Here is an 18,448-nt window from a genome sequence, read left to right as displayed (position 1 = left end):
GTACAGTTAACGTAATTTAACGAAATTTTGAACATTCATTACTAATTTATTGGTCTTTGAAAAACATTTGACTTATCTGAATTTTTTTTATAAGAAAGAAAGTTAAAGCGGATTTAATTTTCAAGTGAGAATTTCTAAACATTATACGATTTTGACATATTTGCATTACCTTTTCTATATTATGGATGGCCGTTTTGTTACTTACGTTTCAAATATATTTATATTAAGATGTATTGGAGGCTTTTCAAGTAAACAAAAATCACTTTCATAAATTTTCATACGATGTCAAAAATTTTGCTTTGGTTGTATATATTGAAAAAAATATTTCAATCGCTTTAACTTTCCTTCTTGTGTAAAAAATTCAGTTGAGTCAAATGTTTTTCAAAGATCAAGATATTAATAATGAATGTTCAAAGTTTCGTTAAATTACGTTAACTATACCCTGAGATATAACACTTTTAAAAATAGCTCTCTGTTCTGGCAGCACGGACGACGTTCAGCATCACCGCCTCTAGAATCCCACTCAACGAATGAATAGCTACGGTTGACACAATGAGCTGCCATAGCACAATAGCAAAAGGTAGAAACGTGTGGCACTTTTTCGTATGCTAGAGAAGATGCAGTGTGATGCTAATTTGATGAAGAATTCGATTATATGATTAGTTTGGTGCGAGTTATTTTGTGCTGATTTACGTTGAATTTGGTTCTGCTTAAGTCGTTAACTTGAAATTTATAAACGTTAGGAGTAGAATATAGCGTTCCGGCGGCTTGTATTGAGGGTTGCAATTATATCGTGTGCATAGAGATATTCGCTGTGACTAGGTATGCTTAAAGGATGAATTCGAAGTTTTACGCTTTGTTAATCAATGTTACTCTCAGGCAACGACTATACGTGATTTCTGTTACATCGATCCAAAGGGGTTTGCTATCGATATAGGCAAGATCAAATGTATTGCTATAACATGACTCTCTCGAAATGAACTCTAATAAAATCCCTTTTTTAGCTTTGAGCTGCACATACAAACTGCTGCTGGAAGACCCTTCGCCTGTCCGAACACTCTCAGAAAAGAAGCATTTTGCTGAAATTGCTCTAACTTAATGTAGGGTTAGCCGGCAAAGCCCAATTTTGTACAAATTATAGTTTAGCTGGGACAAATCGCAGTGAAAATTTGAGAATTTTTGATGAACCATAATAACCAAAAAGTTATAGCTCATTGAAAATTTTTTGAGACGAATAAAATTTGCCTATCTCAAACATTTTGTCTACCCCCTGTATAAATATATATATATATATATATATATATATATTTTTTTTTTTCTTTATTATCGAGATTTTCAGCCCTTGGCTATATATAATATATATATATATATATATATATATATATATATATATATATATCTTAAGTGATTTCTTCCCAGTAATGTAGCTATTTGGATGCGAATGAGACATTTTAGGAAATATATTTCGAATATACACATTTTGCACACATTTTTATTTGAAAAATAACATACTATAATATACTTAAAAATGCAATTTCGAAATAGGTTGACGCGTATACTCCGTTGTTGTGTCTCGCATGAGACTCCACACATAATCACCCATCATTTTCGATGTTGCTTGGCACTGATATCGTTGCTCCATATGTTTTATATCTTGATGAAAACGTTCGCCTTGTTCCTCTGAGTATACACCCATATTTTCTTTAAATTTATCCAAATGAGAATGAAGAATGTGCACCTTTAGTGACATTCGACACCCCATGGTTTCAAAATTTTTCATCAGTTCATGTACTATGGCCTCATATCTTGGATCACGATTATTCCCTAAAAATCCTTGAACTATATCTCGAAAGCTTTTCCAGGCTGCCTTTTCTTTCTCATTCAATAATTTCGGAAACGATTCCGATTTTATAAGTTTTTTTACTTGTGGTCCTGTAAAAACACCGGCAGTTATTTTTGCCTCGGAAAGTTTCGGAAACAGTTTTGTTATAAACTTAAATGATTCCGAATCCTTATTCAATGCTTTCACGAATTGCTTAATCAAACCAAGTTTTATATGAAGAGGTGGCATTAAAATTTTTTCCATGTTCACTACTGGATCGTTTTTAACATTTTTTTCGCCGATTTTGTATTGGGCTCTGATTTCCCAATTTTTAATTTTATAGTGGTTCTCTGTGTCTCTGCTGTCCCACAGGCACAGGAAACAAGGGAATTTAGTATACCCTCCTTGTAATCCAATTAGGAAACCAATCATTTTAAAGTCGCCTATTACCTCCCAACCAAATTTTTCATACTGAATTTTGTTGAATAACAATTTTGTTGTGGCATAACTTTCTTTCAGGAGAATGGAGTGTGCAATGGGTAGAGATGGGTACTGCTCGCTTTTTACGCGGTTGTGCAGTAGCACAACCTTCAAACTTTTTGAAGAGCCATCAATAAAGAGCCGCCAGTCTCTTACAATCAATGGAATGCCGATTTCAGAAAATAGACCTGCAAAAAAAGAGATACAGTTTTCTTCGTTTTGATGCTGTTGTCATCCGAATAGATAGAAATACCCACCCTCGATATCTCTACAAAAGCAAATTCCATCTTCGCTGGTGTAATAGGAGGAAAACTCTTCATCGCGAGTTCTCTGGGATGTTATTCTGACGGATTCATCCAGCAAACTCCATTGCTTCAGCCTAGATAACAATAATTCGCTTTTGTTTTTAGGGAGTGCAAGGTCACGAATCAAATCATTTATTTCCGTTTGATTCGGATAATGTGGAATATTGAGCACTCCTCCTTGAAGTTGTAAAGACTCACTACTTGGGACAGAACTTCCACTAACTGTCGATATTGTAGTGGTACTAACAGCCGTTTCACAGGTACGTTGAGGTATGGGGCGTTCAGCGGAATGTGGAATTGGCGCACGTGATGAAGGGATATCAGGGTAAGTTGACTTTTTTTGACCACTAGCCAAATTCACAACACAAAAATAACAGTCGGTTTGATGATTTGAAGGTGAATGCCAAATCCGAGGCACAGCAAATTCCATTAATCTGTTTTCTCCTTGGTACCAACCTGAAATTTGTTTGAATATTTGTATTTGAATAATTGAGAATTTAAAAGGAATCAATAAATAGTAAATATAACATAAACATTCTGCTAACAGTTTTTGATGGTATAAAAATTGTACAAGATTTTGTTATGACAAGTATGAAATAGTTTTCATTCTTTCCTGAGTAAATCTATAATACAACACATAGAAATATTTAAAAAATGGTAATGCTGCTCAGAGAAGATTTAAGTTTTACAAATTTCTAAAATGACTAATAAATAATACCTTTTCTCCCAAAAATATTTCAAACCTGAAGTGCTTATCTTGATATACCATATTGCGTTGAAAATACATGTTTAACCATACTAAAGTTTTACGATACTTGATACATTTTGTATTCATCCAAATAAAATGTGGGTCATTCCATGTCAAATCGACAAATTTTTCATATGTTTTTGCCACTAATCTTTCAAATACTAATTTATATATTCTAGTTGAATAGAGCCTGCCTTAAAAAACTCTCAGCTCGATTTCTAACACTCGGAGATCATTCGTTCAATCCACAACAAAATTTGAATTTTTAATTATTTTTGAAAAAATCTCGTAAAACGCAATATGCATTCACTCATATCTGGTCAGCCAGAAGTCACTCTGTTTATCTTTTTATGTCCCTAAAAAGCTTTTTCTGCGTAGAATCTGATAGAAATAATCACAACACGGATTTCTTGAAATTTATCTATCATTTATGTGTTTTAATCCTATTTTGAAAGATTTCTCAAAAACACCCCTCTTTTTTGTCGATTTTTTAATTTTAAAAGATTTTTTTGACAGTTTCCCATCTTTTCCGCTTCTTTGTACAGAGTAATATTTGTATTAACAACGATAGACAATTTTAAAGTAGTGCTTCGAGTATTTAGGGAAATGTGAACCTACAGTATGACATTCATTGGTTAATATTATTATCGTCATGTATTACATATATTATATCACCTATCGAGCATATCATTCGTAATAGTAAAAAAACTAAATTACATAAACATTTAATCAATATAATTAATATACTACCCTAAACAAGTTTGATATTGTTGTGGGATTGAATTTTCAACTTACTAGACCAACATGTGAGAGGAGCACCTGTTGGTCTAGACTCTAGATCTTATCAAAAATTCACTCTAATACATGACAAATGTTTAGTCTTTGAAATCACCATAAAGAAATGTTTTCCATCCTCCACCCAACCATTCGAACAAACGCTCTAGTCGTAATTGTACATTGATTCTCCTCTGAGCTACACTGCCTGTAATCGCTGAACAGTCCCAACGGACTCCTATAATGAACTGGCATAGATAGAACAATGATAAACAATAATAAGATGTTGTGCTTATAGTTCTACCGTAGATAAAGTAGAAATAAAAGTCAGTATTGTGAACTATCTGTTTCAATTGAGGGGCCCCCAGATACATAGTGGCTTAAGTGACATTTTGGTCAATTTTTAGTTGATTATAGACAAATATTCATCAGACTTCATGCTTTTCAGCACTATTTTTAGATGTAACGTCAACTAGAAAAAACAGTAATTGGGAGAAAATTTAGTTAATTTTGGAACTCTTAAACAATTTGTATTGGAAGAAAAACTTTTGAGCTTAGTGGGTTTTGCGCAGAGTTTGGTGCCTACACGGTACAGTTCCTACCTTTCAACATGGTGCTCCCAGTTTAGTCCTACTGAAGGCAAAGTTTCAACTGTTGTTTTGTCTTTTTTGTACTTTTTTTCAGGAGTGAGCACCCATGATGTTAAAATGAACTGAATTAATCGGTGCCGTAACAGTCTGTTTACGGTTAGGATAAATTTAGGCGCGTAAGATTTTTAATGGTACGCTGATCCTATAACTTTTCTCTAATAACGAAGATTTCTTCATGATGAAAATATTTATATTTATATTGTTTTTTATTTATTGGTCTGTTTTTTAGACTACTGTCATCTATATATGTAAGGGATTCTGATTTTGAAACAGTTAAACGCAATAAATGACTATTATAAGTAAACAACTGAATATTATTCAATAGGAGCTAATTTTTCTGATAACTCGAAACCCAACTTTTACAATATCCCACGAAGGTTATACTTATTTTACTCTGTACAAATAAGCGAAAAAAGTGGGAAACTCTCAGAAAAATCTTTTAAAATTGAAAAATCGAGAAATAAAAGGGGTGTTCTTGAGATATCTATCAAAATCGGATTAAAACGTATAAATTTGAGAGAAATGTCAGGAAAACCATATTGAGATTATTTTTATCAGATTCTACACAGAAAAACCTTTTTAGAGACATAAAAAGATAAGCGGTATGATTCCTGGCTGATCAGAAATCAGTAAATACGTAATGCGATTTACGGATTTTTTTCAAAAATAATCAAAATTTAAAAATAGTGTGTAGGTTGAACGGATAATCTCCGAGTGTTACAAATCGAGCTGAGGCCATTATAAGCCATTTCCGACCTGCTGAAATTACTTTGAACATTACTTGGAATATCATGTGCCAATCGATTTGTCGATTTGGTATGGAATGACCCATGTTACATTTCATTTTATTCCTCTTTCATACAATAATTCTCTTTCATTGAAACATCACCCTGGTGGTTTTCTTCGGAACTCCAGTGGCAATCACTTTACACCCACCGAAATCTCTGGGTTGCCTTTCAATTAATTTTGCTGAGTTTAGGATGGAAGTTAGCTTTACCTGAAACTTATCACAACCAAAAAATCGGCCCAATCAAATACAAGGCAGCTAAAAATTTGCGGTGTGCAGAACATCAAAGTTACTTTAGGAATTCAATTGCATTCATCTTCAAAGTGTATACAGTCGAAACTAAGTATGTAAAATTTTCTAAGAAATCTCAGGAAGAATTCCTCAACAATTCTCTAGTAGCACTCAAGAAGACATTTCTGTGAAAGATTAAAAATTATCTTAAAAAAAAAATAAAGACATATATGAGAGAATTAAAAAAATGGCTGCCTTGTAAAAACCGAGAGCATGCATCTTGACTTCTTTGTGGTATTGTTGGAAAATACATTAGAAGTAGGGTAGATGATGATGAATGGGCCAGTCCAAAAACTGATCATGGTTGGACCAATTTTGAAAACCCAAAATAATGTATTGTTTTCTTAAAAACTCAAACTACACTCTCACTAATGACAACATATGACTCTTTCTTCATTGAAATCACATCGGTTTTAATTAAATTACCGCCAAATATTTAAATTATTAATGGTTTTAGAAAGGCTTTCTAGAAGCCCTAGTGGAGCACCAAAAATGCTCAGTTTGTAGCATCGAGAACATAGAAATTCTTTTTCATTTCCTGATCTTTTTTCGTTATTCTATTGCAAAAATATCTAACCTTCTTTGGCGGTTGACCGACATTTGTCCGAAAACCAGTACCCCGAAAGAAGTTTCTCCGAAAGTTTTTCCCTCGAAAAACGATTCCCCGAATGAACCGTTTCCCCGAATGGACCGTTTCCCCGAAATATTTTTGAATGCAGTTTATTTATGAAAATACCGAAACGGTGTAATCTTGGTTGGACCAAACCATTACACCGTTGGTTACTAGGTCCGGCTTAGTTTGTTTACAGTTTTCTTTGCGCGCGATGTCAATTTCAAAACGTTCGTCGGTCTCAAAATGAAGTGGAAGAGTTTTGAAATTGCAAATATTTGATCTCTACGTACATTATATCAAATAACAGAGCCTTTGCCATCGCGCCCCGACCGTATGGATAGCTGCTCGTCCTGAAATTCGCCCAGTACACCGAGGCTCCCGAAGTTTCATCATTTTAATATCATATCCGGATTCCGTGCGCGGTATCTGCGGCCCGCTACCGATCGTTTGGCCAACCGAAAGCCTCGTACATTAATTGGTTATCACTTCTTGCAACACCGATTCGTTTCGGAACGACAATGCTGACCTGAAGTCCAATTTTCGCTGCGATTCACAAGGAATAAGAAAAGGTTAGTCGAAAAAATGTCTTCATGTTTCGTTGGTTCATCCATGATCATTTATTTGGTCCAACCATAAGCAGCAATGGTCCACCAAGATCAGAATCTTTTGCTCATAAAAGTTAATTTATAAAATAAATGTGCTAGTTATTTCATGCTTCTATGTCGTTTTTTGAAAATTAGATGAGTAAAGCTTTCAGCGAATCACAACTTGGCTGTATAAAATTGGCTACTTTATATATAAAAGAGGCTTCTATTATGACTAAGTGTTGGAATCAACGAAATTGGTCCATTCATCATCATAGACCCAACTACTGTTTTGTTTTTGGTTCAAATACCAGAAATTTTTCGAGTGAAATAAAAACAGATTTCTGACACAACCATTTGTTAGAAAAAGCAGTAAAACGTAAACATATGAATAAGTTATAGAACGTCTATTCTGCCCTTTTAAGCATATCTGAACTATGTTGAATTCAATGCAAGTAGCATTTTTCTCAGTTACAAAGCCATTTAAAATTAATTGGATTTTTGTTTTCATCAGGTTTCATAGCTTAATATAGCACAATAACGTTATGTATCTTTCTGACATTGATTTTAAAATATTGTTTTTGTTAGAGCGAATGGGTCAACCTCGTTGAAAAACAACATGGTACAGATACGCTTAGAATGGCAGTATTGTATAGATAAAAAAATCATTCTAAATTAAATACTGTACCATGCAACCGTCTTGTGCAATTATGACAGGCATAATGTGGCACCCACTGTTTATCTTGATGTTCGACTTCGATGTTGAAATATTGCTTGTATGCTTCATATAACTTGGTATCTTTTCGCAATGTATGTTTGGTTGTTGTCCTGGTAATAAAGTAACCACAAATGTAACAAAAATCATCTGGATGATGATTGCAGTCATCAGATCGCCAAAGCATCTGAAAAAGTGAACAGAAATTTAGCTAAAGCTTTTCAAGCACATTTAGTAATTTACCTCTGGTTTGCCATTGTCAACAGGCCGTAATTTCTGATTAACACTTGATGCAACGTTTTCTGAAGTATGATCGACGATCTGTTCAGCTGCTGCCACTTGTTGTTCTTCCATATCTGAAGTTGAAACCCTTCGAGCATCACCAGTTGCAGAGACATTTGTGCGACTTAGACCAGATCCGCTTGGTCCAGCATACAGGGTTGGAGCTTGTGATGAAGGAATATTTGGATAAATATTTAAGTTCCTCCCGCGAAAGATTTTTGCCAAACAAAAATAACAGTCATTTTGATGGCTAGTTGGCTGACTCCAAATTCTTGGCCTGTCAAATTTCAACCTTGCTGATCTATCTTTTGCTGGTTCTTTGAAGAGAAAACATATTATATTTTTTTTTGTTTCTATTGAAAAATAAGCTAGAAAGCTCAAATGCGGTATCAAAATTTCAACAGGGCATAATTGCTTTTGAAGACGGCCTTTTCTGTCAAGTCGTATTTCAGTCCTACCTAAAATCCATAGCCACTATATAAAAGAGGTTTATACTAATTCTAGTAGAAAGAATTTTTAAATAAATTCATTATTTAGATGGCTGAAAGCATCTCTACTTTTCAAATAGTGAATTGTATAGTAGGGCTAAAGTACGACCTACGGCTTTAAAATAGAGTTGTTTTCAAAAGCAATTGGTCAGGGTTCTGCTAAACCGAACTATTTACCATATGAAAACCATCGATGGTGGCAAACATACTAGACCTAACTGATAAGAAAGTTGTTCATCCCAATTAATTGTGAACTATATTACTAACATTCTGTAGAAGAAATTCGTACCCACAACACATACGGAAATTGTTTTCCGGCAATTTACGGATAAAAACAGTGGAAATTATTCAAAATGGCAAATAGTTCGGTTTATCAGAACTCCAACAAATTACGCGCGTTTGAAATATTGTTACTAATAAAATTGTCAATTTATCTAAAACCTACTAAGCAATCCAACAGCACAACTCTGACAAACGAAATGTGGAACCCAATATTTGTCTTGGTTTTTGATTTCCAGGCCAAAATATTCTTGGTATGCTTGTCTTAATTTAGCTCCATCAGAAATTGAACACTTTTTCACACGGGAGCTTATAAACTCTCCACAGACGTAGCAAAATGAGTCAGGTGAGTGGAGACATTCGGTCGATGACATTTTTTTTTGTATTTCAGTTCTAGGCACTTTGGATTCTTATTACTAAGCACACTTGAACTCAAGTACAACTACTGATTCAGAAACAGAAACTGTAATTTTGCCGAGCAAAGCATTCGTATAAGGACTGTATCGAAAAGTTATTAGCAATGATGAAAACGGCTTCAAAAGATTAGGTTCAACATACAAGTAATTTGATGTTTAACCTTTCGCTGATCGCGCTGTTGTATTGTGTAAAACTCGCTTAAAAAAGCTCGTTCGTTGTACACAGCAACAGCGCGGTGCTGCAGAGGACGGCTGATCGCGCGATAGCTGAACGGTTAACTGGATGATCGACTGTACGTTGGATAATATTTTTGGGTTTTTGGCATCTCAGTCTGATTTATTGGACCTTAAGAACCGAAACGTCGGACTAAGAAAACATATAGTTGTTTTTGATTGACCAAATCAGACTGAGATGCCAAATACCCAAAAATAGTAATTTGATGTTTAGAAATATAGTATAAATCATTGAAAAAGAAATCGAACTGCAACTTTCTAGAAATAGTCATTTTACTTGAGCTTTGCTCGAAAACTAAACACATGTTTTAAAAATTCGGCACAAAAAAATTAATTTGCAAAAAAAATGTGGAAGCAAGTATAAGAAAAAACAAAAATCCGGCTCATTAAGCAAATACATACATAGGTACAATTCTCACGATCACCAAGGACAATTTCCTCTGAATTTTAAAGTATTTCGAATCACTGAAAATAACGCATTTTTCAGGTATTCAGTTTGATGGTGTTCCATCTAATCACGTTGATGTCAATTAAAATTATACAAAGCGAAAAAACCTTTTTTTATTATTCGATGTACATAATAGAGGAGTAGTTATAGCAAAGAACTAAATTTACGCTTTTTTTACAGTCCGATAATAAGTTGATGATGTTTTTTGTATAGAAAATATCTATTTCGAAAACCGGTGTTATGTAATATATAAAGTGTGCGTAATCCCCAACAAGATGTTTTTTCCACATTTTTTTCATTACAAATTTTACTCGCTACAAACTATTTAATTGCGAGGAAATATTTTAAGAAACCGAATTTTGATCAGATTTTTATTTTGTGACATGCATTAATCTATCCATACTTCAATAATACTTAAGATTCTAAAATAAAGAAATGTTGGACTCATATTTAACTAAATCGTAAAGATTTGCTAGTAGAACCGAAATAAAAAGACTTATTTAATTCAGTGTTGAGATATAACGTCATAAACATTGCTAATTATTTTACGATACAATCCATATAAAAGCTTTTTTCTTATATAAACTGGTTTACTTAACTTTACTTAACAATAAAAACAAATCAAATCGTAAGTGGGGTGATAAATCTACTTTTTTGTGTTTAATAATTCAGTCTTAAAATGTAGAACTTCAGTTGCTGATTGGATTTAAATGGTATTCTGTAAGTCATAACAATTCGAATTTTAATTCTCGAGTTGTTTCTGAAAAGCAGGTTTGGAAAAATGTGCAAAAATGTTGTTTTGTAAGAAATTTTAGTATTTTCTATCTGTTCCTAGATTCCAAACCAGGCATGCATTGTGTTTTTATGTTGTTTTGTACAATTCACTATTAAAACACAATTTTTTTGAACTAGAAATCAATTAAAAAAATATCTGTTTTTTTATTCGGACGCAGTAACGTTTTGTGTTCAACGTTTGATTTCAGCGTTCTTTTCGAATACTTTTTATATTAGCGACGCACTTAGAACAGCTAAAACGACATGGAATATTAGAAGTAATCAGCCAAAATAATTCATAACAAACACTGCGCAACATTTTTTAGGCTATCGAAAGTAAACAAAATTTTATCATTGGTTCCTGAGCATCAACCAAACAGCCCAAAGTATCAAATGCAACAAAACCATATTTGAGTTTTAAAAGTTTACAACGGAATTTTGTTTTAGACAAAAAATATTTTCTTTAGATGAAAGTTGGCCATGTCCAGTAACATTTTCATTCTTTCGGAGTACTGTTCGGCTGTCTAAATCTCGGTAGAAATAAACCGAGATTAAGCTTTTAAAAATAATTGTATCTTTTTCTGTAAAAAATAAACTTTTTATGATATCGACACGCTTGAATTAATTTAATGTTAAAGAAAATGATCAAAACTTTAAAATATTCGCGTATTTTTTGCACTGTGAAATAAAAACAACCGTAACTTTGTTATCGGCGCGAAGAATCACGACCACGAGTCCGACTGAGACAAAGATTCGAATAGCACTAGGCAGTGCGGTGTTGCATTGTTGATCTACTCGTAAGCCATTATCACACACTATCGCATGATTCCATATAGGGTTGGTGTTCGAGAATTCGCCATGTAGCAGTATTCGCCACCCTGTATTATTCAGCCTTTCGCTGTATAGATCGATATGAATGATTTTTTTGTAAAGTAAAACACATCCAAATGATATGAAAACGCTGGATGCTTTGGATGCTTTAAGTTTACTCAAAAAAATTAAGAATAAAAAAGTTTTCATAAAATTTTAGCTCCATAAATCAGTATTGCCACTCCTGCTCCAGTATTCACCACCCTCCATAAGAATTGCTTGGGGGCAGCGAATATTGGAACACCTACCCTATCGCATTATTCTCTACCATCTATATCGAATTCTTGATAGGGAGAAGTACCGTAAAACGGGGTAACATTGATCAGCGGGGAACCTTTGATCACCTTGACTATTCTTCAGGAAAAATCAAATCTTGAACATTCCACGACAAAAATCAAGGTGAGTTACACCGCTAATCAATGTTACCCAGTTTTACGGTAATTATTGCTGCATAATTGTGTGACATCCGTCGTAGGAAACAATCGCAGCACATTTAGTGATGATATTAGTAATGGAAGGAAATAGAAGAAGAAAGGGGGGATCCATAAAGTACGTCACGCTTATAAGGGGGAGGGTGGGCTCGGAAAATATATCAAATATACGAAAACCTCGCACGAATGGGGGAGAGTGGCTAAAAGTCCTAAATTGTGCATGACGTACTAAATGGATGCTCCTTAACATAAATCATGTCCATTTAGAATCCGTACACACGGAATCACGAATATCTCTGGAATAAACTGGCTTGTGAAAATGTCAACCTTTCAAAACATGCATATTTTAGAGCGCCTTCATGAAAAAATATCATTAAAATTATTACTTTTATTTTTTAATTTTACTAATGTAAACTTCCTTCAAAAGTTGTCTAACTGTAAAATTTGTAGTATCAAGCTTTTTTGGAAACATATTTTATAGTGCAGTGTCCGGAGTCGGTTTTCCTGTCTTTCTTAGATTCCTAATCGTTTTGACCAGTATTTTTTTCAGTTATGGAAATGGGGGCGTTTGAATGGATGTAGTATATTGGAGACTATGAAAGAGTTATTTTGAAAAACACTACTCAATTTTTGCGTTGCCTCTGAAAATCTTTCGACTGTAGTGACAACTTTCGAATCCAAGCCAAATCTTCTTTGGTCCTTTGCGGTGTTTTAAAAATTGCTAGTGATTTCTGAGGCTTTAGATCTTGTACAATTTTGAGTTGATCATCATGTTGTTACTAAAACGGTGTCCAAAGGAGGACTACCCGCCATGCCATGATATTCGTATTTTCTGAAAATAGATCTTAAAAATATAAGGTAGAATTCAATTTCATTATACTTACAATCCCAGATACTATTTAAATTGCATACTTGAAAAAAGAAGAATCGGTTGAGAGACAACTAAATTAAAGTGGAAAGTTGATAAGCTTGTTTTAACCCTTAATCACAAGGGACAAGACATTTCTGCCAGAGATCCTGTGGAGTTCCGTGGCCTCCGGGTGCCCAGCGTTGGGTAAAACTATAATTTCTGGTTTTACTAGACTACACACGGAATTGTGCAAATTTTGAGGTGTCGCATGATGGGATTCTTTTGGAATCAAAAATTGGCCATTTCTGTCGGAGACCCTGTGGTCCCCAGAACTTGTTCCGTGTCCACCGGGTGCCCAGCATTGGGTAAAACTATAGTTTTTGGTTCTATTGGATTACACACGGAATTGTGCAAATTTTGAGGTGTCGCATGATGGGGCTCTTTCACCATCGAAAATTGACCATTTCTGTCAGATACCCTGTGGTCCCCTGAACCTGTTCCGTGGCCACCGGGTGCCCAGCATTGGGTAGAACAATAATTTTTGGTTCTACTGGATTACACACGGAATTATGCAAATTTTGAGGTGTCGCATGACGGGGTTCTTTTATCATCGAAAATTGACCATTTCTGCCAGATACCCTGGGGTCCCCTGAACCTGTTCCGTGGCCACCGGGTGTCCAGCATTGGGTAAATCTATAATTTTTGGTTCTATTGGATTACACACGGAATTGTGCAAATTTTGAGGTGTCGCATGATGGGGTTCTTTCATCATCGAAAATTGACCATTTCTGCCAGTTACCCTGGGGTCCCCTGAACCTGTTCCGTGGCCTCCGGGTGCCCAGCGTTGGGTAAAACTATAATTTCTGGTTCTACTAGACTACACACGGAATTGTGCAAATTTTGAGGTGTCGCATGATGGGGTTATTTTGGAATCAAAAATTGGCCATTTCTGTCGGAGACCCTGTGGTCCCCAGAACTTGTTCCGTGTCCACCGGGGGGGGGGGGGGGCATTTACCCAGCATTGGGTAAAACTATAATTTTTGGTTCTACTGGATTACACACGGAATTATGCAAATTTTGAGGTGTCGCATGATGGGGTTCTTTTATCATCGAAAATTGACCATTTCTGCCAGATACCCTGGGGTCCCCTGAACCTGTTTCATGGCCACCGGGTGTCCAGCATTGGGTAAATCTATAATTTTTGGTTCTATTGGATTACACACGGAATTATGCAAATTTTGAGGTGTCGCATGATGGGGTTCTTTCATCATCGAAAATTGACCATTTCTGCCAGATACCCTGGGGTCCCCTGAACCTGTTCCGTGGCCTCCGGGTGCCCAGCGTTGGGTAAAACTAAAATTTTTGGTTCTACTAGACTACACACGGAATTGTGCAAATTTTGAGGTGTCGCATGATGGGGTTATTTTGGAATCAAAAATTGGCCATTTCTGTCGGAGACCCTGTGGTCCCCAGAACTTGTTCCGTGTCCACCGGGTGCCCAGCATTGGGTAAAACTATAATTTTTGGTTCTACTGGATTACACACGGAATTATGCAAATTTTGAGGTGTCGCATGATGGGGTTCTTTTATCATCAAAAATTGACCATTTCTGCCAGATACCCTGGGGTCCCCTGAACCTGTTTCATGGCCACCGGGTGTCCAGCATTGGGTAAATCTATAATTTTTGGTTCTATTGGATTACACACGGAATTATGCAAATTTTGAGGTGTCGCATGATGGGGTTCTTTCATCATCGAAAATTGACCATTTCTGCCAGATACCCTGGGGTCCCCTGAACCTGTTCCGTGGCCTCCGGGTGCCCAGCGTTGGGTAAAACTAAAATTTTTGGTTCTACTAGACTACACACGGAATTGTGCAAATTTTGAGGTGTCGCATGATGGGGTTATTTTGGAATCAAAAATTGGCCATTTCTGTCGGAGACCCTGTGGTCCCCAGAACTTGTTCCGTGTCCACCGGGTGCCCAGCATTGGGTAAAACTATAATTTTTGGTTCTACTGGATTACACACGGAATTATGCAAATTTTGAGGTGTCGCATGATGGGGTTCTTTTATCATCAAAAATTGACCATTTCTGCCAGATACCCTGGGGTCCCCAGAACCTGTTCCATGGCCACCGGGTGTCCAGCATTGGGTAAATCTATAATTTTTGGTTCTATTGGATTACACACGGAATTATGCAAATTTTGAGGTGTCGCATGATGGTGTTCTTTTGAAATAAAAAATTGGCCATTTCCGCCTGAGACCCTGTGGTCCCCAGAACCTGTTCCGTGGCCACCGGATAACCCGTGCCAACCAAATGGCCTCATCAGGTCCGGAACAACATTTATATAATGATTTGTCACTAACAGCGATTCAAAAACACTGTTTCCAGTCGAAATTATTATGATGTGCGAAAATTATGTATCATGTCACACTTAGATCCGCCCGCAGCAAAAAGGGGGAGGGTCAGGGGGGATCCCCACCATATCATTCTTTAGATATACTCTTCCCCTTGATGATGCTTCAAACCGATTGTAATTTGGTGGCCTAGTTTCGGAGAACGAGCCATTTGAAGCCACAAAGTCCCGGCTGGTTAAGGATTGTCCTACAGAAATGAACACCCCTAGTTCCCCATACAAATTTCGGTTTTGAACTGTGGGGCCGCGGTCCATTATTTTTCAAAAATTCCTTCACTATGACACTTCTGGGGTCCCAAACCCCTGTTACTTTTAATTTCATCCCATAGCGTGAACCACTGTTGAACGGTGCAATTGATGGGAGAGAAACAACACACACGTTACGCAGCACAGATAATTATTTCATAAAATTGCAATTGTTGGACAGGACAGAGCAGCAAAGGGATTACAAATGTAAGACTTACGATTCAATAAATTTATACTAGATTAACATTCAATTAACTAACATATTAATAACTAGAACAATGAAATCTACGAACTATGTTGAACTTAAAACTAAATAATGAAATACATTTGCAGCTAAAAGCAAACTCAAACGTAAAAAACGAGTTTCGCTCATTGGATTGTCCGAAACAACAGTTCCTGGCCAACAGAGTGATTTACTAGTAGTTTCATCATATAAGTTTAGCCACAAATATAACAAAAAAACGATTATTGCTAAACATCTTATTCTGCATCATGATGTGTAAATCTTCTCTTTGAAATAATATAAAGTTTTCAATATAAATTAGCGATAGTTGATGAGCTATTTCAAATTTTCCGTTTTGACCCAATCTCACCCCCAGACCCATTGTCACCCCCATCGACGGTATTCAAAATAATCCCTGAGTATACCAGGTTTTCCCTGTTAAATAAAATTCCCTGAGGATTGGCGGTTTTCCAGGTTTCCTTAGGTAGTAGACATCCTGTATTGCTCCAAAATCCTCGCCTTGAAAAGTTCTTTAAAAAAATTGTGAAGCTGTGTGAAGAATTATTGAACTACTGTTGTACTGCCCTTGGGAGGTCTAGTAAATATCGGTTTAGAAGTCTCTCTCGAAATGTATTGCATAAAGAATTTTATAGAGGATGGTTGCAGCTTTTTGGAAAATCTTTTGTAAGTTTATTCGACTAGGTCTACTTAAAAATTCTCTGCTTTTTTTTGTAAAATTTATGGGTTAGTAGTTCAAACAAAATGTATTAGGTAATATATGATTCCTGAAGATTTTTCATCAGTTTAATTCGCATTTGGGGCTTTATTTGAATTTTGAAAAAGTATAACGGAATGGGAAGCGAAACTCCAGATAACATGGGCTTTACTATCTTTATAATGAAACATTCACGGTCGCCATGTAGTTAGTCTACAATGTACTTCTAGTCTTCCCTGAGAAAAAACGGTTTCACTGAAATTTAAACTTCTGTTCTGAAAACAATACAATTTTTAAATTATCATATATATATATATATATATATATATATATATATATATATATATATATATATATATATATATATATATATATATATATATATATATATATATATATATGTATATATATCTGCCCGTAATGATTTGAAATGTTTCACCATACTCCTTAACTTCCAAACTTCAAAAAATGGTTGGACCCTTCAGATATAATAATAAGTAAAATATCCCACTCCCGATAAACTCACAAGATGTGAGTTCTTCCTTCGGAAGGGAAGTAAAGCGTGGGACCCGAGATGAACTAGCCTGAGGCTAATAATCTCGTTAATACAGATAAAAAATTGGCGTAAATTGAAATTCAAGCACCTGGGCAGTTGTTCTAATGGAAGTGCGGGGAGAAATGCATCATTTTAATTAAATTTTTATATTGGAGTGTGTGGGATATTTAGGTCTATGCACATGAATACGTCTATTAGCTTCATCGATTCATTTTCATTTAGAAATACATCCTTAATTTTTAATCACTTCAACACAAATATTTTTTATAAGCAGCCAACTACTTCATTATTCCACAAAGATGGCCGATGAAAATTAAATTTGTTCCAACTAAATATGGAAATAGTAGTAAAGAAACATTAAAATAGTTCTGATAAACACGATTCGTGTTATTAAGATAACTACGTTTAAAGTAACGATTACTATTCGTTGAGCCGCCCGGACATGGTAACTTCAAGAAATACAGTGTATCAAACAATTGTCCGTACAGCAAATTTTTGTTCAAAATAATTTATCATTCAAATGTTCATAACTTTTTTATACGTCAATCAAAAACGCTGAAATTATATATATATATAAATATATATATATATATATATATATATATATATATATATATATATATATATATATATATATATATATATATATATATATAATATATATGGGTTCACATGTTTTTGATCCACGTATCGGAAGCTATTAGAGCTGTAACACATATATTGTGTTAAATCGTCCCATCTTACTCTGCTGAATGCTTTATGGAAAACATGAGGCAATTCAAACGGTATTTAGGCACGGTGGTGCGTTTCAATCTCACTTAGAATGGCTATGTCAATTTCTCGATCTTTGCTAAGGCTAACCCTGGAAATTACAACGTTTAATTGCTCTGACATCCATGCAAACAACTGAAACCAGAGTTGCATAATATCAGTCTTGTCAGGTGACTACTGATACTGCACCATCATCACTATCACTCCAGGCCGTTCAATATCAAAACGACAATGACAACCAACGACCTGATATTGACCCGCACTCTAGATCACAATCATTGCAACTGATGTGATATTTTAGTGGTTTTCGCCAAAACTCAAACTTTTTTTGTAACCAACATGCAAAACTTGTTATTTTGTACCACATACACTGAAATAAATTTTAGAGTAAAATTAACTATTCGTCCATGTTCAATTCTACCATGCCAGAAAATAGTAATTACGAACATGGTTTTGATTACAACCACTACCTATTTCTTGAAGTTACCATGTCCGGGCGGCTCAACGAATAGTAATCGTTACTTTAAACGTAGTTATCTTAATAACACGAATCGTGTTTATCAGAACTATTTTAATGTTTCTTTACTACTATTTCCATATTTAGTTGGAACAAATTTAATTTTCATCGGCCATCTTTGTGGAATAATGAAGTAGTTGGCTGCTTATAAAAAATATTTGT

The 18,448-nt window shown here is 35.1% G+C and overlaps 1 protein-coding gene across 1 annotated transcript; it reads right to left on the bottom strand.

Moving 5' to 3' along the window:
* Positions 1-1,436: 1,436 nt before the first annotated feature.
* On the bottom strand, positions 1,437-13,735 carry LOC109419927 (uncharacterized). The gene is made up of 4 exons (XM_019694200.3): positions 8,013-13,735; positions 7,743-7,956; positions 2,560-3,063; positions 1,437-2,490 (listed from the first exon to the last, which is right to left on the bottom strand). The coding sequence occupies exons 1-4, from the start codon at positions 8,121-8,123 to the stop codon at positions 1,523-1,525; spliced, it is 1,797 nt and encodes a 598-aa protein (XP_019549745.1). The 5' UTR covers positions 8,124-13,735; the 3' UTR covers positions 1,437-1,522.
* Positions 13,736-18,448: the final 4,713 nt, after the last annotated feature.

Source organism: Aedes albopictus, chromosome 1 (assembly GCF_035046485.1).
Source record: "Aedes albopictus strain Foshan chromosome 1, AalbF5, whole genome shotgun sequence".
NCBI classification, from domain to species: domain Eukaryota; kingdom Metazoa; phylum Arthropoda; class Insecta; order Diptera; family Culicidae; genus Aedes; species Aedes albopictus.
Note: the sequence above shows the minus strand (reverse complement) of the source record. Positions and strands in the feature narration are given on the sequence as shown.

What these genes read in the sequence shown, in the direction of transcription:
- LOC109419927 (XM_019694200.3), bottom strand. Translation starts at nt 8,123, where the DNA reads ATGGAAGAACAACAAGTGGCAGCAGCTGAACAGATCGTCGATCATACT. An exon ending in TTGACAATGGCAAACCAGAG is followed by an intron (nt 7,957 to 8,012) that starts GTAAATTACTAA and finishes TCACTTTTTCAG; the next exon opens with ATGCTTTGGCGATCTGATGA. An exon ending in TTGCACAAGACGGTTGCATG is followed by an intron (nt 3,064 to 7,742) that starts GTACAGTATTTA and finishes AACAAATTTCAG; the next exon opens with GTTGGTACCAAGGAGAAAAC.